This window comes from Urocitellus parryii, chromosome 3 (assembly GCF_045843805.1).
Source record: "Urocitellus parryii isolate mUroPar1 chromosome 3, mUroPar1.hap1, whole genome shotgun sequence".
Lineage (NCBI taxonomy): Eukaryota > Metazoa > Chordata > Mammalia > Rodentia > Sciuridae > Urocitellus > Urocitellus parryii.
In genome coordinates, this window is record NC_135533.1 from 56,706,414 (window position 1) to 56,731,892 (window position 25,479).

At 33.5% G+C, this 25,479-nt stretch overlaps 1 protein-coding gene across 5 annotated transcripts in view; it reads right to left on the reverse strand.

Moving 5' to 3' along the window:
- Kmt2e (lysine methyltransferase 2E (inactive)) overlaps window positions 1–25,479 on the reverse strand; it is a 90,751-nt gene that overhangs the window by 51,952 nt on the left and 13,320 nt on the right. For 3 of the 5 annotated variants that reach the window (XM_026395736.2, XM_026395738.2, XM_026395735.2), the window contains exon 2: window positions 11,657–11,841. In XM_026395736.2, the coding sequence (XP_026251521.2) occupies window positions 11,657–11,727 (71 nt within the window). In that variant the 5' untranslated portion in view covers window positions 11,728–11,841. Of the gene's footprint in view, window positions 1–11,656; window positions 11,842–15,839; window positions 15,913–25,479 lie in introns of all 5 variants that reach the window. The other 2 variants (XM_077795968.1, XM_026395734.2) reach the window with 1 other exon arrangement.

Consider the following 25,479-nt stretch of genomic DNA (forward strand, 5'->3'; position numbering starts at 1 on the left):
TGACTTGTATAGTCTTTTGCTGTAATAAATCTTAGCTATGAGTAAAACACATGCTGAGTTTTGTAAATCTCTGTAGCAAATTACTGAACATTGGTCTTAGAAACACCTAATAAATCAACTTTTTAAATGTAACTATTTTCTAAGACAATTTTGTTTAACTGCATTATTTATGACCTTGATGTCTCACAATACATTATATAAAATTTTGAACATTTTACATAAAATCATAACGTGATACTCTCAAGACTTAAATTCTAAAAATCTTTCTTCTACAGTGAATGTCCCAAATTGCCACTATATTTCTTTCTTCTGAATAGACACAAACTTTCAGGAATGCAATCTAGCAACATGTATCAGTAGACTTAAGATCATCTTGTACTCCATTTGACCTAGGAATTCAAGATCACATTTACTCTAAGGAAATCATTCAAGATATACATTAAAATTTTTATCCTGAATTGTTATTTTACTCTAACTTATATATTCTATAAAGGATTCACCAAGTTTTGATGTATACTATACTGGACTATGAAGAACTCATTCAAACAAGAGTCTGAACATTAGTATGAAAAACCTATTCAAGCCCAGCACGGTGGTACATGCCCATAATCCCAGTGACTCAGGAGGCTGAAGCAGGAGTATTGCAAATTCAAGGCTAACTTCAGCAACTTAGCAAGACCAGTCTCTCAAAATTTAAAAAAATTGAGGTGGATTGCAGGGTGTAGCTCAGAGGTAAAATGTTCCTGGGTTCATCTCCCAGTACAAAACAAAACAAAACAAAAAACACTCAAGACAACAACAAAAAAATCCAACACATTCTAATTTACTGTTAAAGGCAAATTATACTATAATATAGTCAATATGATACCACTCTGATTACCCTGTACTGTGTACTTGAATATACAGAGAAGGAAAAAAAATTCTAGTGGGTATATACCAAAATATCATTAGTGATTATCATCTCTGTATAGATAGATTAAGATGTTTACTTCCTTTAGGCAATGTTTTCAGAAATATGCACAATAACTACATTCTATTCATATTTTTAAAAGGTTAAGGGCTGGGAATGTAATTCAGTAAGTGCAGGTGCCTAGTAAGCATGAAGTCCTGGGTTCAATACCCAGTTTCATAAATAAATACTTTCTGTAAGCTTTTGAAAAATATATCAATCATTGACACAAGACAGTTAAGGAAAAACTCAGTTGTTGCATATAAAAGACTTCTAGCCCTCAAGTCCTTTAAAGCAGAAAAGGATAATATTCTTTCCATAGAAGGTGCATTAGAAATATAGACATAAATTAAGTAAAGTTCCTGCTGTATAGAAGCTCATAGTCTAGTGGGGAGTAAGAGAAAGTTAAACTTTACACTGAGAGAAAAGAAATCCAATTTTGAAAAGAAAAATAGGAGGGAATAGAAATCAAGCTAGATCAATTGGCATGAACGAAGAGGGAGACCTGCAAAAAAGGTTTATTAGAGTAATGATATGCATTTTGAAATACCTTGAGTATAAAATGAACCTATGCATGCCAACATACACTTAAAAGAAGTGAGAGGCTGAAAAGGGTAATTACAATATATACAAAAAATCTTTATACACAATTAGGAAGAATTTGAATTTACATTTAAAGGCAATAGAGAAATCAGTGATGGAAAAGAAAGAAAACTAAATGACTTATTTGCTTTTAGAAAGATCATGATTTGTACATGTTGTTGCCACTGGGTGAAAAATAATACAAGAGGGCTTTTTTGGTGTTCATTTTTTGAAGAGGGCAAAAAGGGAAAGAAGACACTAATAATGAGGATACTAATGATTTTACTGAGTTTGAACTATTTGAGGTGTTTAATTTAAAAGGTCTAGTAATACAGAGGGCTAGATGGGCAGAGCTCAAGAGACAGATGAGATTAAGAGTGATACAGATACCATGAGCATGTGAAAACAGTGAAAGTTACAGAAGTGAATGAAATCTCCAGAATAGTTTACAAAGAAAATTAAGTACACAAATACTTATGAAATAAGAAAAGAACAATTTTAAAAAGTCATAAAAAGAGAACAAATGAAAAAGTTTGGCATTTCCTCAAAATGTTAAATATGGAATTACCTTATGACCCAGTAATTCCACTCCTATGTAAATGGAAGATCTCTGACTTACGATGGTTCAACTTATGATACTCAACATTATGACAGTGGGGAAAGCAAAATATATATCCCGTAGAAACTATACTTGGAACTCTCAATTTTGATATTTTTCCAGGCTACCTTGACTGGGCAACAGCAGCAAGCCCACAGTATTCAGTCAGTCTTGTAATCACATGGGTACATATTCTACAGTGTATTGTGGGCTAAGCTATCATAAAGATTAGATGTATCAAATGCATTTTTGACTTGAAATATTTTCAAACTGAAATTTTTCAACTTAATATGGGCTGACTGGAATTTAACCCAATTGCAAGTCATAAAACAACTGTATGCTCCCAAAGAAGTGAAACAGGAAGTTAAGGAGATAATTGCACACGAATGTTAAAAACAGTATTATTCACAACAGTCAAAAGATGGGAACAACCCAAACATCCACCAACAAATATATGAATAAACAAAATACAGTACATTTATACAAAATAGTTATTGTATAATTTATATTTATACAATAGAGTTATTATACAATAGAGCCATAAAAAAAGGCATCAAAAGGGCTGGGGCTCAGTGGTAGAGTGCTTGCCTGGCATGTGTGAGGCCCTGGGTTCGACCCTCAGCACTGTATACAAATAAATGGATAAATAAATAAATAAAAGGTCCACTGACAAATTATTTTTTTTAGAAAAGGAATCAAATTCTGATACATATTACATGGATCAACTCTGAAAACATGCTAAGTGAAATAAGCTCAGCACACAAGAATAAGTATTTTCTTTTGTTTTAATTGTAGTTAGACACAATACCTTTATTTTATTTTTATGTGGTGCTGAGGATTAAACCCAGGGCCCTGCATGCACTAGGAGAGCACTCTACCACTGAGCCACATCCCCAGCCCCAAGAATAAATATTTTATGGTTCTATTTATAAGAGATACCAGAATAGGCAAAGAGAAATCAGAAGAGGCTACAAAGTGCTGAAGGTAGAGGGAAGGAGGTACTATATAATGAACAAAAAGGTTCTTTTTAGGGGGATTCAAGTGTAAAAACAAATGGGAGGCTATACAACATTGTGAATGTAATTTAATGCCACAGAACTGACACTTAAAAATGAATAACAAGGGCTGGGGATATAGCTCAGTTGGTAGAGTGCTTGCCTAGCATGCACAAGACCCTGGGTTCAATCCCCAGCACTACAGGGGAAAAAAAAAAAAAAAGGCAAATATTGTACATATATGTATCTTCCACAAAGAAAAAAAAGAATATTTTCACTAATGCCAAAGGTATAGAAAGTTTTTAATTTTTTTTTAGTTGTCAATGGATCTTTATTTTACTTACTTATATGTGGTGCTAAGAATCGAACCCAGGGCTTCACTCATGCTAAGCAACCACTCTATCACTGAGCTACACCCTCAGCCCTAGAAAGTTAATAGTATCAAATCTTGTTGCAAGACTAGGCAATACAGGGCTGCAGGTGTAATAGTAGTAAAGCATGTGCTTATCATGTGCAAGGCCCTGTGCCAAACACACACACAAAACAACAACAACAAAAAAAAAAAAAACAAGCAATACAATGCCTTAAAAAAATATGTATTATGTGAAAACACAATTGTATGCAAGAGGTCAGAGAATAAAGGAAGAGCCAGCCAGTACTGGCGCACACCTATGATCCCAGTAACTAGGAAGGGAAGCTAAGGCAGGAGTATCACAAATTCAAGACCAGCTTCAGCAACTTATTGAGATCCTGTCTGAAAATAAAAAAAAATAAAAAGGGCTGGGGATCCAGCTCAGTGGTAACAGAACCCATGGGTTTAATCCCTAGTACCAACCCCAAAAGAGGACGATGCAAGGATTCTTCAAGTTATCTGAAAACAATTACAGAAATGAGAGGCACAGATAAAACAGAGAGGGTCAAGATTTAATCCAAACTAGCCAGACAGGACCTACTCCTGACCCTTTAAGGTGGTGTTTGTGACCTGTAAAATGCTATTGCTAAGCCTTAAATAATTACAACAGGTACTAGTTTGCATCTGGCCCTAAGGGAGTTTCAGGGTGTGGTTTCCTTTCTCTCTGAAATATTAGAGACTGAGAGTAGCATTGTCCTGGACTAAAACTGGTGGTGGAGGCCACCATTCCCAAACACACCACCTTGAAGCTATTCATGGAGGAAGTGGGATAGGAATTGCTCAGGGTAATAGGGTCTCTTCTGATCCAAAGTAACATTCAGGTACTATCCTAGGAGGCATGTTAAAGATGATGCTGTCCAACTTTTGGTTTTACAGATCAGGAGATGACTAAGAGCCACACATTTGAGATTTAAGCCCTAATCCTACCATGAAAGTCACTGTGCTTCCTTGTGACATGCCACATAACCACTCTGGTTTCAATTTTCACATTTGTAAAATGAATTCTTAAGTAACAAGATATTTTAATAGAAAAGTGAACGTGCAAGCTCAGATCTCTTAAAGAGATCTAGCACTTTTCCCCATCAAACTGTCCTGCCCAACTATTCCTGTGAAATTTTCTACAGTGATATTTATGCCTGTGGACTAGTGACTTAATTAAGTAGCCTGTATAACAAAATGATACTAAGCCTTAGAGTTACAAATTCTGATAATTTTGAATTTATACCACCTTAATTTTCATTACTTCACTAAAATTACAAATACGGAGAACACATTTGGTCATCAAAAGTAAAATTTTTAATGTAATATTCTTGAAAACGAGCTATTTTGAAATGTTATAGTTCTAAATTAACATCAAAAACTTTGAAGAACTACCACCTTTCTGTTTGCAGTAATCTATGTGATGTCTCCACATTTTCCCAAACCACTCTACAAATCTAAATTCTTTGTTTATAATAAAATGTCCTCATTCTTTTAAAGATATCACAAATTATCATCCAAGCCACATTATATATTCTTAGCATAGACATTTTAAAAAATTAGGTAAATTGAAAATCTAAGAGGAAAAAAAGCCAATCATTAAACTGAGAAGCAATTAGAAAAAACAAAAAAAAAAGCCCCAGATAATGAATTTTTATGATTTTCTTCTACTTCAACAAAAATTTAATTTCCTCCTTATAGTCCTTTAAAATATAGGTAAATTCTGATGAAAAGTTCAAACCAGTGTTTTAGGTAAAACCTCTAATTCTCCCCCTTAATATTAAAACTTTCAATCACACACACTGGGTATCACTAATGGATAGAGTGTACTAATTGTCCTATATGCTGTATAGAAGATCTCCATGAGTTCTCAATAGCTTCTACCAATCTGTAACCAAAATCTGTCCATTCCTTTCATCCCTCTGACATTCTACTATTTAAAAATAGACATTAAAATTATAAGAAATTCTAAAATGGGAAGCAGGTTTGGTATGAAAATTGGTCTCAGTTTATCACATGTACCATTTTACTTTAACTCTTCTATTAAGAAAAACTGGCTCTCCTGTCTTACGTGGTAGCACGGATCTGGAGCCATGCAACCTGGGTTCAAACTTAAGCCTCCATTTTATTAATTTTGTGGTCATGGGTAGGTCTGTTAATCTCCTTGAGTGTTGAGTGGTATTGCTTCCTAAAATGGGAATAAAGCCTGCCTGACTTTTTTGCTGGGATAATTAGGAGATCCTATATTTAAAAAAAAAAAAAAAAAAAAAGCTGCTCAAAGTTGGAGAGCTTCTTAACACCACATTATAGACAGTCGTATGGATTCAACTGAAAAAAAAAACTATAAGAAAAATCTGCTTTTGATTAATATAAAACACATGAAAAACTCAGCATCATTCTAAGAACAGTTGTCCCCAGCTCCTGTCAGTACTGAGGATGAACCCAGTAGGGCTCCACCCTGAGCTACATTCCCAGGCCTTTTTATTTTTTTTGAGACAGACTAAGTTGCCCAGACTGGCCTCAAACTTACAATCCTCCTGCTTCAACCTCCCAAGGATTCTAGTATTCTATGTTAGAATAGAATTTTAAAACAGGGCTTTTAAACATTAAAGCCACATTTAAATGAAAGCACTTCCAAATAAAGATCTAAGCAAATTAATATCCACTTTTAGTTTCTTGATGGTGATTAAAGGTAAAGAAATAATAAGCAAAAAGCTAAGCACTACGGCTAAGGATTCAGTTCAGTGGTAAAGCACTGGCCCTAGCATCACAAGGACAGGGGTCAGTCTCTAACACAAAAAAACACTAGTGAAAACAGACAAATAAAAAGGTATGAGAACATTTCAATATACATAATACATTTATCATCTTTGAGTACTAAAAGTACTCAAACACCAACAAATTAATGAATTCTGGCAGTAGGTTGCTCTAGTGACAATGACATGACAATATCATATACTATAGCAAAATATGAGGTAAAAAATGTGTTGATTCCCAGAAATGTGGAGTAAAAAAATGTCATATCAATACTTCAATCCCAACCTCTTCCTTCAAATGAAGATACCCAAGTCTAGAATAATTAAGTGTCTTAAGGGCTCACTAGCATGTTGGTGACAGAACAAAAGTGAAAGAATCTAGATATCTCTATTTGGTCCTCTCAATCCCCAGGTATAGTATAAGGAGTCTTCCTCCAAATAATTCATTTCTACTTACATGTAACATCTGTTCACTTTATCCAAAAAACATATAATGATTTCTAATGGTACTAAGGAAACTTGGTAACAATAATTCAAGCTTCCAATGCCAAGAAGGATTGGATTTTTTTCCCATTTATGCTTCTTTCTACTTTCCAGCTCCAGAAGAGTTTCCTTTATGTGTGTGAGGTCGGGAGTAGGTGGGGAGGGGTGTAACTAATTTAGAATTGAAATGCTAGAGCAGAAGAGGTAAAAAGTAAAAGAAGTAGTTCTATTGTGATTAAAAACACATAATTCTAATAAACAGCTGAATTCTGGCTCAACTTTCCTAGTCATCAAGTGATAATGGGTTCTAGGCTCTTTACTTTCACAATTCCTTACTCTTTGAGCAAAGACCTGGGGATTACATTTGTTGTATGCAGTCATACATTCCTGCTAGAACTGAAGCTACTACTATATGTCAAATCAAAGTAGTTCTTTGAAATAATATTACCAAAAGTGCTACAATAGAAAAAAACTAAATTCAACACATCATTAAGTTCTGTTTCTGCTGCTTATTTGCCATGATCTCAGTTTCCTCAATCTATAAAATGAAAATGACAACAGCTAATTTATATCTTTATCCTTCTTGTTCAGAAAGAGCCTGTTATGTCTCACTTTCACAACTTTCGTAACAAACCTGTTCTTTTCTGACATCCTTCTACCTTGTTATTTAGTCTCAGAGTTGCTTTATTCAATACAGTAGTCACTATATACATAGTCTAATGATTACTTGAAATATATGACTAGTTGGAACAGATAGGTGTGGAAGTGTAACACATAAACAGGATTTCAAGGACTAAGTGTGAAAAAAGGACATAAAACATCTCCATATTTTATCCTGATAATATGCTAAGATAATGCTTTAGGTATATTCACTTAAGTAAAATACATAACAACATTGATCTCATCTCTTTAAAAACATTTAATATGGCAACTAGAAAATTTTAATTACATATGTGACTCATATTACATTTCTAAACTCTCTGGTCTTAAGAGTTTTGACTTTCCAACTGATTATAATTTCCTTAGGAATAGGGATAAAATTTTAAAATTTACTTTTTTAACCCCTAGTCTCTAGCAAAACACTTTTTACATAGTAGGTGCTTATAAATGATGGTCCAAACTGTGCTTCCTCTTGACTTGTTTTCAAAATTATGCCATAACAAGTAGTCTATTTCTAATATTAGCCTACATTTATGGACATGGAGCTAATCAAAGGACTCCACAGATATAGTTTCCTGGTTTAAAAAATTTGTTAACCAAAAAAAAAAAAAAAAAAAAAATTTGTTAACCAGTTTTTTTCAAAATTATATTAATACCTTGCTCATTTTCCCTTTAATATTATTTTTCCATGTTCTTTTATTGTAACAATAATTATACCAGTCAGTTATCATGTTAACCTGTATGCTGTGATTGGTATTTTTCAAATCTAGGAACAAATGACTATGCTAAGATTCAAGAGTGGCTAGAAGGCAATTTCTTAGGGTTTTATACAAGAGTCTCCACTATAAGTAGCTTGTTTCAATTCCATTTTTATTCACTAGATGTACGTATTGGTTTTTGATTTTATGCATAAAGTTATTTTTAAATAAAGCACTTTTAGTTAAATTGGACTATGGAAAGTTTACAATTGCTTTACGAAAAAATATAAGCCATGAGACAAAATTTTATTCTTCTTACAGAGCAGATATCCCTAATTCACAGTCTATCAATTCTTAGTAACCAGTTATTCCAAAAGTACTTTAAAATTATTCTTTTTAGTTCAAGGGTTTAGGAAGGTCCAACTCTAGTCAAGGCAATGGTTAAATATAAATAGTAAATATAAGGTCTCTATCCTCAAGGAAAGACAAAATGAAATCAAAATTGAAATTGCCAAAACTTACTGATGAGTGGAAAACAATTATGTAATAAAGAAAATGGAGCTGGTGGGAATGAGTTTTATTTTAGAGATACAATTATCCCAAAATAAATGTTATTAGGAACTAAAACACTAGCATTTAGCAGACCCTTTCTTCATAGATCTTGAAGTAAACTTTCAATTTTCTACCCATAAAATACTAGTCTACTAGGGTAGACCAGATGAGCATAAGTGATCTAATAAGTTTTCTTTCATAGCCTTAGAAGTGAGTATAAATTTTGATCCAATACATTAACTTATTCAATATAAAAACATTGAGTACCTTCCAAATTTTAAATTAGTTTATTAGTGATACACTGTATTAGTACAATCTTTTTTAAAAATATGCAATAAAACTATACGCCCATAATACAATAAAATATAATCCTTTAAAAAAAACTTTATTTTGAAATAATTATATATTCATAAAGAGGTTACAAAGGGAACATACAAGGGAATTCCATGCATCCTTTCCCCAATCTCTTGCTTTCAGTGTTTTTTTTTGCTTGTTTTTGTAGATAAGGTCTCACTATGTAGTCCAGGGTCACCTCAAATTCCTAGGTTCAAGTAATCCTCCTGCCTCGGCCTCCCAAGTACTGAGTACCTGGGACTACACGCATGTGCCACCACACCCAACAAGCTCTTCCATCTTATATAACTTTAGTATCTTTTCATGATATATTGGAAGTAAAAAGAAAGACATATGATAGCTATATAAAATTTTCTCATGAAAACATTTCCAAAGTTTATATTTTCATGGAAAAGGGGGAAATGTGACTTAAGGGTCTTTCTGAGCTTACAGGTCTTACATAAAAAAGGAGAATTTAAAAATACAAAAATTCTGATGGTTGGTCCCATAACAAAATTTGGCACTCTGCCTTCTGAATTATGTCTGAGGGACATACACCTTTGCAAGAAACAAAAAAAATTTTCCAGAATCAGAAGTATTTAAAGATTTGACTCCATAATATAAGTCACAGTTATCCTATAATTATATATGTATCCTATGAATACATTTAACAAAGAAAACAGGCAGCTATTTATTTACCCCCTCTACTACTCTCTTCCAGCAAGTTATTCATTCCTTTGTAACTGTATAATTAACACAAGGCTTTGTATATTGCCTCTGTAAATTGCCTTTTAGACACATAATAGTCACATGAACAAAGCAAAGATCTCTCTCACACACTGTATACTAGACTAATTATACATAAATATATTTATATAAATAAATAAATAAGGAATGTAGAGGTTAATATTTCTAGAGAGCAAATAATTTTTTATTATTACCCAAATGCCTATAACTCATTAGATTTGGATATGTATCTATTGGATACTTTATGTTTTTTTTTTAAAGTCCAGGGACTGGGCAATATTAATTCAGTGGTAAAGTACTGCTTGCCTAGAATGCACAAGGCCTTGTGTTTAATCCTAAAACTGCAAATTAAAACACAACAAAAAAAGAAACAAAGACTAAAATTTAATACTTTCAACCTGGTGCCTCTCAATTCTTGCTTCTGGGTTTCCTTCCTTCATAGTATCCGTTTTGGCAGAATGAGTGACAGTTAATTTTCCTAATAGTGCCTTGTTTGGGAATGTTTTTTATTTACCAAAACCAAAACCAAAAGCAACTTATATGTAGTGCAGACAGAGAATCTATTTCATTTATTTTCATTGGAATTAAACTGTGTAATTTATAATGGTTTTTAAAAACCATATAATAATCATACAGTTAAATGTACTGTGTAGCATAAGAGTACTAGAGAGCATCTATGTGTCTTTCCCAATGGCAGAACCAGGAGTAGTAAAAACAAAATGCTTCTAGACCACTAGAAATGCCAGCAAAAGGAGGAACAGTAAGTCTATTTTCTTGCGTTCCATGTGACAATTTCTGGAGTCCTAAAATAAAGAAAATTTTTCCTTTTTTTAAAATTTAAATTACATTTTATCCAGTATCCTGCAGTCAGTCCCATTAAGTAAGATACATCTATACACTCAACCAGATAATAAAACATTTGAGCTTTCCATCCCTCTGCTCAATACTCACTTGAACTTAACAACTTTCATAGCAATAACTTAGAATTTAAGTAGCAAGTCACTCAAAACCAAAAAAGACATTTAAGTCTATGCAGACAAGTACCTATTTCCAAATAGTCTAGAGGCAAGGTAAGAATCTTTCATTGAATCCTTCAGAAATGGCACCCATAAAAACAAAAGTTGTCAAAACAATAATCTAGCAGGAAGCACTCTCTTTATTCTATTTAAAAATGACTTAAGTTTATTTTTCAACTCAACTTTCTTTTTAAAAAATGAAAATCCTAAACTTAAATGGATAGCATAATATATGGATGTATTGTTAGTTAGGATTAAAATATAAAGCTTACGGCTGGGGTTACAGCTCAGAGATAGAATGCTTGCCTACTGTGTGAGGCCATGGGTTTATATCCCCAATATCTCAAGGTGAAAAAAAGATTAAAATTTAAAATCAAATTACTTTCCAATATATATATAAATAAAAAATCTTAACATTAAAACAACCTATTATCTTCTCTTTGGGGAAGAGTGAAAGAATAAAGATTGAGTCCAAGGACAATTTACCAGTGAGCTATATTCCCAGCCCTTTTAAAATTTTTTATTTGGATTCAGGGTCTCATTAAGTTGCCCAGGCTGGCCTTGAACTTGTGATCCTCCTGCTTCAGCCTACTGAGTAGCTGGGATTATAGGCATGTGCCACCACACCCATCTATCTTGAAGCTTGATGCTAACAATCAGTAAATGAAAAAGACAAAAAATAATTCTTAAAAAACACAGCATTTTGGCTCAAAAGTTATTAGCAGAAGTGATCTTAGCTAAAGAAATTTTGGCCCTTAAGCTTCAGATATTTCAGCTAAAAATACAAAAAGACAAAAAATATAAATACAGATTAAGCACTGGTTGGTTGTACTAAAATGATTGTATAAAATATTTTCCCCTTCTCAATCCAAAAATACCTTGACTTAAATACTTACTCTGAGCCTGCAGCCATTTCCAAGTATGACGTTTCTGCTGTATCAACCCCCAATGGGATCACTATGCTCATGACGTTCGCCTCTGGTAAATTCGATTACTATGGAGTCCTATGCATTGGTATCCAAAACACTGGGGCATGCCAGCCACAGTGCTCATTGCAAACATCTAAGTGCATCCACAAACCCTGTTTAAAAGAAATGGGAACAAAATAGTTAAGAACTATCTTAACTAGCTACAATCACACTGTATAATAATAGTAAATAACAGGTAAAGAAAGCATTCTTTATTAAGATCTCAAATGGCAATATGCTCAGTGAAGTATCTATTTCATTTATTTTTCTGGAATTAAGTTGTGTAATCATGATCAAAATAAAAGCTTCTGGGGGTATATTTCAGTGGCAGTGCCCATGTTTAACATGTGCAAGGTTCCCAAAACAACAACAAAAGAAAACAAGTTTCTAAATCATAATCTTCCTTAGGGAATGAATTTAGGATGCTACAAGAAGGATTACTGCCAGGTGCATGCAGGGATGCAGGCCTGTAATCCCAGCAACTCTGGAGGGCTGAAGCAAGAGGATAGAAAAATCAAGGCCAGCTTCAGCAACTAAGTGAGACTCTCTCTCAAAAAGAGTTGGGGATTTAGCTAAGTGGTAGAGCACCCCTGGGTTCAATTCCTAGTACCAAAACAAGAAAAAAAAAAAAAAGATTACTTAAGACATATTCTAAGGGATATTGTTCAGTAAACAGCCAACAAATATTATTCATTTTAAAAGATAAAATTGGAACTTATTAGTATTCAAAAACAAGTCTTCTTGGTTCAGTGAGTAATCTAACAATATATTAACAACTTATCTAAGCACTATACTAAGCCCTTTTGCATGAATTGTCTATTGAAGCCTCACAGTCCTGAGGTAGGTATATCCATTTTACCACATAGGAACACATAAAAAAAGGCTAAATAACTGAACCAAGGTTGCTCATCTTGAGATGATACCAGAATTTGAATCAATGCTATTATAATATTTATACATGTATACAAAGAAAACTATTTAAAGTAAAAAATCAATTTATTTTCCATAATATATAAATCTATGAATATCAAGAAAGAACTCTAGAGTTCTCTAGAGTCATTAACTGCACAGAGTTACTAACTCTAATTAATGCCAGTTAGTAGAGAAAACTAATAAACTTGGTGTCTTTTAAACAAACTTATGACAGTAACTAAAAGACATTCAGTTTCAACATCAAGTTTCCTAATCTAAATTCACTCTATAACACTTGCTAAATATGTTGTTTTTAAAATATCTACTCAAAGGCTTTTCAATAATGACATCATATAACTTGGAAACAAAATCAACAATTCCATAAACTAGAAAACAACAGTCAATATAGTCCCTATCTGTTAATGCTATACCTAAAGTAAAGAAGAACAGTATTTCTTCAAATAGCAGTCCTTGCATTTATATTTAATTTTTACAATTAAACTTGACAATACCTGTAAAGGTCAATTTCTATTTCACAAATGGTATAAATTATAAGTTCAGACCTTCTGAGGAAAAAAATTAACAAAATGGGAAAATGAGATGTTAAAAATGGTTTTAATTCTATAAGAAAACCAGTCTTTACTTTTAAACAACGTGTAACTAGAAGAACACTACTAGATTATAAATTATTATAGTATAAAAATATACAATAAGCTAGACACGGTAGCACATGTATGTAGTAGTTCCAGTTATTCTGGAGGCTGAGGCAGGAGGATGGCTTATGCTCAGGAGTTAAGACCAGCTTGGAAAACAGCAAGACCCCACCTCAGAACAAAACAAAAATCTCCACATACACATAAAACAATTTTAACAAAAAAACAATACTTAGTAATTACCCCCTAAAAATTAAAAACAGTAACTTTGGAGCCTGACTCTATCATTTAGTAGATGTGTGTGATGCTAGACAGGTTATTTAACCCAAGAGTTGGACACACTGGCCCATTCCAGTAATCCCAGCTACTCCATAGGCTGACACAGGAGGATCCCAAGTTCAAAATCAGCCTGGACACATTAGAGTAGAGAAATCCTTTTCAAAATACAATAAATAGAGATAGGAGGGTAGCTCAGCAGCACTTACTTAGCATGTGCAAGACCCTGGGTTCAATCCCCAGCATGTTTTTAACAAAAAAACACAACTATTACCAGGTTCCATATTTACAAAATGGGGATTTACCCTTATAGGATTTCTATGAAAAAAATGAAATTAATGTAAAGCAGAAAGAATGTTTCACATATATTTAAGCAATTGATATATAGTACAGTTTGCACACCCCCAATGTGAAATTCAAAATACTCTGAAATCCATTCATTCAGATTTCAGACTTTTGGACTGGGGATGCTCAACTTGGAAAGTTAATGCAAATATGCCAAAATGACACTTCCAGTCCCAAGCATTTCAGACAAGGGATACTCAACTTGTAGTCACCTAACAAGAATTCTTATTTCATAACAAAACAACGTGTAACTAGAAAAACTCTGTAGTTCTCATTTAAAGAGAATCTTCTAATAGCTTTTGAAAGTAAAATAATTAAGGTTCTTTACTTGCCTTTTTTTTTTTTTTTTTTTTTTTTTGGAGGGGTGGTGCTGGGGATTGAACCCAGGGCCCTGTGCATGCAAGGCAAGCACTCTACCAACTGAACTATATCCCCAGCCCTAATTGCCATATTTTTATCTTCACTCCACAAATTAAAAGTCTCTTCCCAAAATAACTGAAGCAAAGTGAACAAAAGGAAATGTCTTACCTTCTTTTCTGTCGCCATAACTATAGTAGAATTACTTCATTATTCCCATATTTATTAACTATCAAAAGGCTATAAAATTATAAAATTTCTATGTGACAAATGCAAACAATGTATAAAACTACAAGTTTGTTCTATCCAGATGTTATATTATTCTGTATTTCCTTAAGATGCTAAAGACTTGGACCTAATAACAGGTACCAACTGCAATTAAAAAAAAAAAATCTTGTTAATAGCATCTGGTTGGTAGAGGTTTTCTTCAACTTTTCATCTTTATATAAGACTTAAGAGAGGTCTTGTATTTTTAGGTATATACACATTCAGTTGTGCTTTGTTTACCAGAGGTAGGAACTAGAAAGTAAAAAGCATGTTCTTATGTATTTTTAAGTAAACCAATAATATATTTAATCTAAAATGATTTACTAGCGTACCTATATAATGGTGTTTTCATTCTTAGATATACAATCCTCAATAAACACTATTTTGAGCTGTTTTTAGATAGCAGTGAAGAACTTGCTACAACTTGGACAGTGGCTTTTATCTGTGTTATTTTTGCCTCTCCCCCTAATCTTTATTGTGCCTGGAACACAACATTACAAAGGATTGGAAAATGAATTATAGCTTCTAGGACAAATCATACCTCTGGCCTCACTAACTAAATGAACTGCCAAACTATATATCAAATGCTATAAAAACAACTAGATGACATCCCCAGAACTTCATCTCTCTGTAAACACAAATGCTCATCCTCAGGATAAAGACACATCATCACATCTGAAACAGAACGTTACACTCTTGAGTTTGACCCAATAGAAAAGGATACCAGTAACTACTCAAAACTGATCAGAAGAGGTCCTATCTACTGAGACCAAAAAATGGCAAATATTTCATTATTTCCAATAATATCAAAAGCACTATTGCCATAAAAACTCATACTGCTTAAAAATCTAGTTAATAATAAAATCCTATAGAGGTTCATGCTTGTAATTCCAACTACTTGGGAGGTTGAGGTAGGTGGTTTGCAACCTTGAGGCTAGCCTGGGCCAGAGAGAGAGAGACCCTGTCTCAAAAATTTAAAAGGGGCAGGAAATATAGCTTACAGATAGGGCACTTGCTAACATCAGGAGGCCCTGGGTTCAATTAACAATACTGCCCTCCCACACAAAAAAATTGACTTTAAAAAAAAAATTTTAATGGTAAAGTCAATGTAGTAAGCAGAAAAAAAGTGAGCTCATAACACAGGCATAAGGAGGGAAAATTAAAATAATCCAAACAATTATCACAAACTTTGATATATGTGAAGAATAAAAAAACTGTTCATCCAACTGTCAAATAAGATATATACAAAATATACTAAGAATAAATGGCAGCCATTAATGAAATAATATAAAAGGAAATACCATGAGATGTCTGGGAAATCTGAGGTCCAAGAAAGAATAAATGTCTTCACAAAACCTGCTATCCAGAATAGACCTAGAAACCAAGTGAACATAGGAGCATTGAGCTATTTTTAAATGGCACAGAATTCTAGGTACTTCTGATTAACATGGTACCTAAAACCAAAGGGACTCACACAAAAATAGCAAATTCCTAAAGTGATATATTTAATCTTCAACTCTTTACACAAATGAACATAAACACAACAGAGACAACAATTAAGTTAAATACAAAATCAAACTGAAGATACTGGAAAAATACAATATTAAAAAGACTTAAAAGCCAATGATAAAAATAATAAAAACAAAAGGTAAAAAAAGCAATTAAAGATGGAAAAAGCAATTTCAGACAGAAAACAGTCTATCTGAAAAGCTAAAGACTAAAGCTGCTTTTAAGACCATGCTAAAAAAGAAAACTGAAAAGATCACCCGAAGGACAAAAAGAATGAAAATGGGAGGAAAATTTTTTTCCTAAAATTACAATAAAATGCCTAATCTAACAATCTCTTTGAGGAAAGGGTCATCCATTATCTTTCTTTTCTTTATAAGACCTCACACCATGTTCAATAAATATTGACTATTTAATATTTGTTGGATGTATGCTGCTAAGAGGTGAATTTTTGGCCTAATTACTAATGGAAATCAATAAACTAGAAAAGAAATGGTGAGGGACCATGTATCTAAGATTTCCTATAATCAGAAATTAAATTTGGTCATCAATTTAATATTTTATTATTTATAGTAGCTAATACATAATAAAAAATGCTCAATCAAGATCCACTCCCTACCCCCCCCCCAATAAAAAAACAGATCCATTCCAAGTTAATACCTATGAAACCTTAGGCAAGTCCTTTCAATGCTCTTTGTTTCAAGTAAATATGGAGGTTGGTTGTGTCGATGATCTTATAGTTTACATCTTATAATCACAAATCAATTAGATTAATTCTGATAATCAAAACAACAGAATAAATGTAAGATTTTGAAAAGCTATAAATTACATACCTGATAAGACAATGAGTATGTATTTCTCTAGCTGGGCTTATCTTAGTACCTGATAGTACTCTGCAAGTTCTTATCTGATATTCAAACCTCCCCAACTAGTGGTTATAATAATGAACAAATACCAAGTATTTATAATGCTTAATCCTCACAACAAGCCTAAGGTACAGGTATAATTATTATCTTCATTTTACAGATGAGGCAGAGAGGATAAAATTGTCCAACGTTAATAGTCAAATTAGGATTTGAACTCAAGTGGTCTGCTTTTAGCCTATAGTTTGCCTGAAATTAACATTTGCCACACAACTGATAAATTTTTTTAAAAAAACCCTATCATTTAAACAGGAAAAACTGACAGCTGTTTCTCCCTAAAAGAAAAATTAATTCTAGAAATATCTCACTCCAGAATACTGGTCTGCATTTACTCTGGTACATTAAACAAAATGGAAAAAAATTCATCTTATTCTTCTACCAAACCTGATCTAGTTAGCAAACTTACATTCATTCCACATAATGCATTAGAATAACAGAAAAGTGGAAAAGTACAGGCTCCAAGTCTAAAATCAGTATGAAATGTTTCAGGAAAAGTGCAAAGCATGTAATCAAAGGATAAAGATAAAATTGCCCATTATTTTCAGAAATAAGCACATGTCTCACTAAAAAGCTGAAAGTAACTCTTAAGAATTAAGGGACCTGAAAGTCGAGGCAGAGCACACTCGGGTGGCTGAGGCAAGAGGATCTGAAGTTCAAAGGCAGCCTCAGCAACTTAGTGAGATGCTAAGCAATTCAATAAGACCCTGTCTCTTGAAGATCCCAAGTTCAAGGCCAGTCTCAGCAGTTTAGAGTGGCCCTAAGCAACTGAGTAAGACCCTGTCTCAAAATAAAAAGAGCAAGGGATGTGGCTCAGTGGTAAAGTACCCCTGGGTTAAATCCCCAGTACACATAAACAAACAAACACACACACACACACACACACACACACACACGCAAAAAACAGTTTTCAGAGACAGGATTTCACCAATTCAACTTACACTATACTCCTGAGGCAAATAACATTCTATCTTTCTATTGAGAAATATCAGTCTTTAGTCATGGTTTTTGTTGGTGATTTACTTGAAAAACTAAAACACGTACACATAATTCAATGTTCAAATGCACATTTTCTGAATAAGAGTTTTAGAGTTTCACTGTATCCCATTTAGTACAATTCCAATCATTACTATTAAACTCAATATCAGAGTAGCAATGCTTTCGTTTTCACGTCATGCCATTTAATAATGGTTATGTACTCTCCTTAAGGCTTAGTTTCCTCACCTGTAGAGAACAACCATAGAATATGTTTCTGAATTGTTTAAGGATTTGTATGGGGCACTCAGTAGTTATAATTAGGTAACATTTCCTGGAATTAAATACTTAAAGCTCTTTATAAATGAGTACTGGAGCGGGCATGGTGGTGCACAGCTGTAATTCCAGCAGCCTCGTATGCTTAGACAGGAGGATCGCAAGTTCAAAGCCAGCCTTGGCAATTGTGAGGTTCTAAGCAACTCATTGAGACCCTGTCCCTAAATAAAATACAAAATAGGGCTGGGGATGTGGCTCAATGGTTGAGTGTCCCCAGTATCTCCCAAACAAACGAACAAAAAAATGAGTGCTAGAGAACAATTTCTGGCTATTATAAAAATTTAATAAGCTCCTATGAGATTCTCATCTATTCCAGAACCCATTCTTTTCAGGAAAGAAGAAAGGATGCTTCTGTATTGTACTACATATTTAGAGACTGTTACAAGTAGTTTCATTTAAAAAACCAACAGCCACACCACTTTATTATACAATCCAAACATACAGTCCAATTATTTTCTTAAAGTGAAATTCTTTATTTTTAATTTTTTTGTAGCTACAGACAGACAGAATGCCTTCATTTTGTTTATTTTTATGTGGCACTAAGGATCGAACCCAGTGCATCACACATACTAGGCAAACACTCTGACACTGGGCCACAAGCCCTAGCCCCTTAAACTAAAATTCTTTACACAGAGAAATGGCAAAATAAATAGGCTATCTGGACCCCCAAAGTCCTTTTTATAGAATTTTTGCCAAAACAAGATTGGCTCTGATTAAGATTAGTATCTTAAAGAAGGAACCAATGGCAACACTCAGATTACTCAATGAGTAAAACCATCCCTATAAAGCCAAAGCAGAGACAAATAAGCCAGGTCTTTGGGGAACTCCATATAGCTTACCTAGCAATCCAATTTATTATATCATTAGCCCATTAGAGATGTGAATCAAAGTAAGCTAGAGAATCAAGAACAACTTTTTAAACTTTAAAAAGTTTAAAATATGTGTTTTAAAATAATACATGAACACAAAGAGTGAACCCTAATGTAAATTATGGACTTTGATAATGATGTGCTGGTTCATGAAATGTAACGAACGTACCACACTGATGAAAGATGTTGATATAGAGAGAGGCTGTGCCTGAGTTGGGGTAGACACACATGAGAATTGTTCTTTCTGTTCAATTTTGCTGTGAACCTAAGACTGCTCTAAAAAATAAAGTCTATTGATTTTTTTTAAAAAAATACATGTTGAATAAGACATAACAAAATATTTTGATGGGGGTGGTGTGGTGGATACTGAGGATCAAACCCAGAGGCACTTTAACATTGAACTACATCCCCACAGTTTTTTTTTTTTTATGAGACAGAGTCTCACTAAGATGCTTAGGACCTCACAAAGTTGCTGAGGCTGCCCTTGCACTTGTGATCCTCCTGCCTCCACCTCCTGAGTCGCTGGGGTTACAGGCATGTGCCACTACATCCGGCCTAAACAGGTTTTTGGGAAGTTGTTCTCAACACCAATTTTGTAACCAGCTCAACTATTGTATATTTCTCCATTCCAAACCCCCTCAACTTAGAATAAATTAAATTTTATCCAGTTTTTAAATTCCCCACTCTATTATTTAAAATAATATTTGTTATTCCCAAAGTGTTGGAGATCCCTGAACTATAAAGTAAAAAGTAGTCAAATGTGACCTTCTATGCAAATTGCAACTCACATATTATTAGTATCTGATTAGGTTTGGGTTTCCAGGTATAAATATGTATGATTTCTATTTCTTACACACACACACACACACAAAAGTGTGTGGGTGGTATACACCTTAATTCCAGAAACTGGGGAGGCTGAAGCAGGAGGATCACAAATTTGAGCCAGCCTGGGCAACTTATGAAACCCTGTCATGTTTGTTTGTTTGTTTGTTTTTCCCTCAGAATTAAGCTTAACCTTGGTTTATATTCTTCATAACTTTTAGGATGAAATGACTCACAAGTCATTTCATCCTAAAAAGTTATCTATGCCTGCTTTCTACTCACCATGTGTCCTGTAACTTTAGAATGCACTGTTCAATACACAAATACAGAAAAGAATTTTTACTTAAGAATAATCACCTCCCACCTATCACAGTAAAAGAAGCAAAAAGAATAATCACCTTCCCAAATTTCTTAAAATCTCATTCTTATGTACAAAAGTATTAAGTGAGTACTGCATAGCACAACATCATATAGCTCAATGAGTTATAAAATTTCTTCCATTTATAGAAAAGTAATTATTATCTACATAAGTCAATTTCCCCTCAGGGCTGGGGATCAATACTCAGGGCCTCACACATCCTGGACAAATGCCCTATTGCTGGGTTATAGCCCAAGTCCTACATGAACACTTTTCTTTTTTTTTTTGGTGGTAGTACTGGGAATTGAACCCGGGTCTGAGCATGTGCTCTACCCCTGAGCTATATCACCAGCCCCACATGAGTAATTTTTAAAACATGCTCCCTACAGTCCTATGGGACTTAGGGATTTGTGACAGTAGGAAAGCAGAAAAGCTAACAAAGGAAATATGAGGAACAACATTAAAATTCTGTAAATTTAAAAAGTTTAAAGTTGTATGTTCTACATGTTAGCTAACAAATGTGAAAATAACATTAAATGGGCACTCTTAGCAAAGACTATTGATACATGCAACAATTTGGATTAATTTTAAAGGAATCATGCTGACTTTTTAAAAAGACAATCCCCAAAGTTACATACTGTAAAATTCTATTTACATAAGATTCGTAAAATGATAAATTACAGAAATGAAAAACAGATTCATAGGGAGAAGAGAAAAGTGAATACAACTATATAAAGGGCAATACCAAGGATTTTTGCAGTGATGAAACTGTTCCGTATCAATTGTGGTGGTAGACACAGGTAATCATGCATAGAACAAAATGTAAACAAGGAAGTACAAGTAAAACTGGGAAAAATCTGAATAAAATGGATGGATTGTATCAATGTCAATTTTTTGTTGTGACACTGTACTACAATTCTGCAAGATGTTACCATTCAAGGAAGCTGGTAAAGGACACACTGACTCTTTCTATTATTTCATAATATTGCACATGAATCTACAATTACCTCAAAAATTAAACTAAAAAAATGACTTTGCAATTGTGGCCTTTAAACTTTTTTAAACATTGGTAACAACTTTCCTAAAAATGAAATCTCACACAAAAATCTAAGCATCTATTTTAAGATGAATAATGCTTTACTCTCCTATACTTTTCCCAAAGATGGATAGTATCAATGTGAAATATGGTGTTAAGGCTACTGCCAGATATAACAGAAAAAGCTACAAGTGATAGTAATATCTGCCAATAAGTACAGTAGGCATTTGTACCTCATATTTTTTATGTTCATGGTTAAAAAAAAAATGGTGGGAGAAATGTACAGGCCTGCATGTACTCAACTACCAGTTAAGCTACAGGAAAAGCCTAGGGCTTTCTGGAAAACATTTTGAAAATCATTGGCTAAAAGAAATTACTTACTGACTCAAAATGTGACATAAAAAAACTTGTTTTACTGGTCTACTTTACTTGTCCTTGAAAAGAAATATTCTTTCAAAAAGTAGTGTCTATGCCATTCTTATAATTAGAAACCAAATTAATAGGCGGGGGTATAACTCAATGGTAAAATATGTGTTTAGCATGCATGAGGACCTGGGTTTGATCCCAGTACCACTAAATAAGTAAATAAATAAAATTTAAAGACAAAAAGTTCTGCAAACATATTTATCTTTTATTCACTTTACCTGTATAGATTATGAAATTTGTTTATTGTAACTCTACTAGCCTTTAAATAAGACCACCAGAGTAGGGCGAAAAATTTTATTCTCTCATTCCTTAATCTCAAGTGGAATAATGTCTTCACTTTTCAGGGCTAACTAAGTATGGCACCTATCTGTATTCTAATCTATTTTTTTCATACTAGAGAACTTGAATAAAAAAAATGCACATTAAATCTAATTAATTGGATTTCGATGAATCTTTCTGATTCTACTGTCTTTAATAACAGAACTGTACAAGAATAATTTTCTAAGTGTTTTTTCTCCATGTTCTAACATGATGTTTGAATTAGTAGCTCCCAAATACAGATCCACAAACTACTAATTTTCATATAGTAGGTAAAAGTAGAAAATGACAGATTCTTAGACTTCACAATAGAGATTCTGATTTATTAAGTATGGGACATGGCCTGGATAAGGCTGTGCAAACAATTGACTTCAGAGCTCCATTTTGAAACTAATGCTTACAACATTAGTCTATGTATCATACTTCAAAGGCTACTAGTTTCTTATCTTTGCCCTTTGCAAAAAAGTATAGTTCACAGTAATTAACAATCAAATTAAGTTCCTAATGCTGACATTTTATCAAGTTACCCTGTTCTATACCAACAACATTCCAATAAAAAAATCCTTCAACTACGCAATTTTTTGGTACTGTTCTCACATCCCTAATTCTGAAAATTTTCTAAAGTCATTCTCTTTATACTTTTTTTCCTTTCCCATTCAATAAAACCTTATCAAACTGTCAGACATTTAAGTACCATGCTTCCTTTAAGCCGTCCCAATTTTTCAACTTTATTATCTGTGCTACAACACTAGTTCTGGGATACCTAGGAGATCACCCAAAACACAATTTCGACTCTTGTTTCAAAACACTGTTCCAACTTTAAAACCTGTTCTACACCATCTTTTCCCTTCTTAGCTTCCCAAGAAGTAATACAAGATTGTATTACCTTTTTAAAGAATCCACTGGTTTATATTTTGACATATATTATTTTGAAGTGGCAGTTAGAAGTACAGTTTCCACAATAAGACCATTAACCTCAAAGCAAGAAGAGAGATATTTATATGTTAGCTCTCATAGCCTAGAATTCAGCAGCTAAGATACCCACCCAAGATTAAACTACAATTTCCCTGACACGTTTAATTTTTCCTGCTCCTTTTAGATGAACATGAACTTTTTTTTTAACTTTGTCTTAATTTTTATATCCATTAATATCACCAATTGTATTGAGCATGTAATGAAGTGCTTAAAAAGATAACCTAAGTCATTTGGGGCAAAATTTAGATAGGTTCAGAAGTAACAATAACAATTTCTTAGTTTATAAAAGATAATACAGAATTCAGCTGGCCCCTCCTTGCCTAAACCTCAAGCAAAACAGAGCTGGTTTAAAATACAGCAAGATGAGTTAGGAGCAAGGAAGAAAGAGCCTTTAAAAAAAGAGCTGTAAAATGACAGCTAAAGTGAACACAGCAGAAGAGAGGAATAAACTTAGAGAAACCCAGACACCTACTGCCACACATTCCTCCTTAACTGAAAGCCATGCCTTCAGACACCTTGTAGTGGACCATCTGATGAACATGAACTTTAAAAAAAAAAAAAAAAAAAAAAAGGCAAAATCTGCCACTAAATGTTACCAATATAGTTATATCCTAAGGCTCAGCCCTCCCCATTATTAGTCATGCATCGATCCAACAATTCATTTGTTTTTCTGTTCCCAGCCATTTACAGAGTATATATCTACTCATTATCTACCATCATTTCAAAAATCAAACCTTCAAACAGAAACTTTTTCACACACCTTCTTTCACTGCATTTTTTAATTAGTATCTCATTCTTTCAATTCTATTTAAAACTTTTTTTTCTTCAGTCTCCTATTGTATTCACTCAATCTTTTGTGCCTCCCCAATGTTTAAAATTCATTCTTTTGGGGGGAGTGGGGTAGCAGGGATTGAACTCAGTCCTATTTTGTATTTTATTTAGAGACAGGGTCTCAATGAATTACTTAGAGCCTCACCATTGCTGAGGCTAGCTTTGAACTCATGATCCTCCTGTCTCAGCCTCCTGAACCACTGAGATTATAGGCATGTGCCACCACGCCCTGCTAAAATTCATTCTTGAACTAAGAGTGTAGTTCAGTGGCAGAACACTTACCTAGCATACTCAAGGTCCTGGGTTCAATCTCCAGCACCACAAATAAAATTTATTCTTCCTCAGTCTCCATGGCCTCCACCACCATCTTCATCATTTGAGTAACTTTTAACAACCAACAATTCTTTCAGCTTGCTACCATCAAGGTCTAAGTATCTTGTCTCTAATAATGGGAGAAATCCTTAATGTTGTACAACTATTGCCCCCCTCCCATCAGATTATAGAAATTATTTTATCATTTCAAAATATAATAAAATCAATCACATTCATTCAATGTATTCACTGAACACATACTATGTTATGAATAGTGCTCTAAGTGCTTGGGAATCAACAATGAACAAAATTAAGTTGTTATTAAGGTACTTGCAATGAGTTTGGGTAATTCAGTATAACTAAGGGTACCTCAAAGTAGTTCTCTCAAGTAACTACTTCTTTTTTTAAAACCTCTTTTTTTAAAACATCTCATTGTTAGAGCAATGTTTTATTTTTTTATATTTAGTTGTAGATGGATAAATAAATAAATTTTATTTATTTATTTTTATGTGGTGCTGAGGATTGAACCCAGAGCCTCACATGTGCTAGGCAAGCACTCTACCACTGAGCTACAGCCCTAGCCCATCAAGTAACTATCTTCATTTTGATAAATCATTTATTAAAATCAAAGTTTTTTATTAATTTTGATTTATTCTCATTATCTGGTCAAGAATTAGTATATTATGCTCAGATTAATAGAAAGCTATGAAGATTTTTAAAGGATTAATTTGAATTCATCATTAGTCACTTTAGCTATGTAGCCCTCAGAAATATGTCTTGACAAGCCTCTCATGAAACATGGGCAAAATATCTACCTTGAAAAGTTGCTGTGCAGAGCAAATAAGATATATAATACACTGTAGATACTTATGTTAATTGTCTTGCCTCTTAGTAGAAAATATGAAGATACTAATCAATCCAATGATACTCAAATGCCAAAAGAACAGTAACTCTATTACTATCAGAAAAGCTACCATGACATTCAAAATGTATTTAAAATCTTAAGACTAAAGGGGCTAGAGATATACGGCTTAGTGGTAGCACACTAGCATGTTTGAGGTCCTGGGTTTAATCCCTAGCAACATAAAAGAAAAAAATCTTGCTGGGTGGGGTGGCACACACCTATAATCTCAGTGCTTAGAGAGGCTGAGGCAGAGGAAACAAAAGTGCAAGGCCAGCCCCCTCAACAGGGTGAAGCCCTCAGGAACTTAGAGACCCTGTTTCAAATTTTTTAAAAAAGAGTCTGGGATTGGGAAT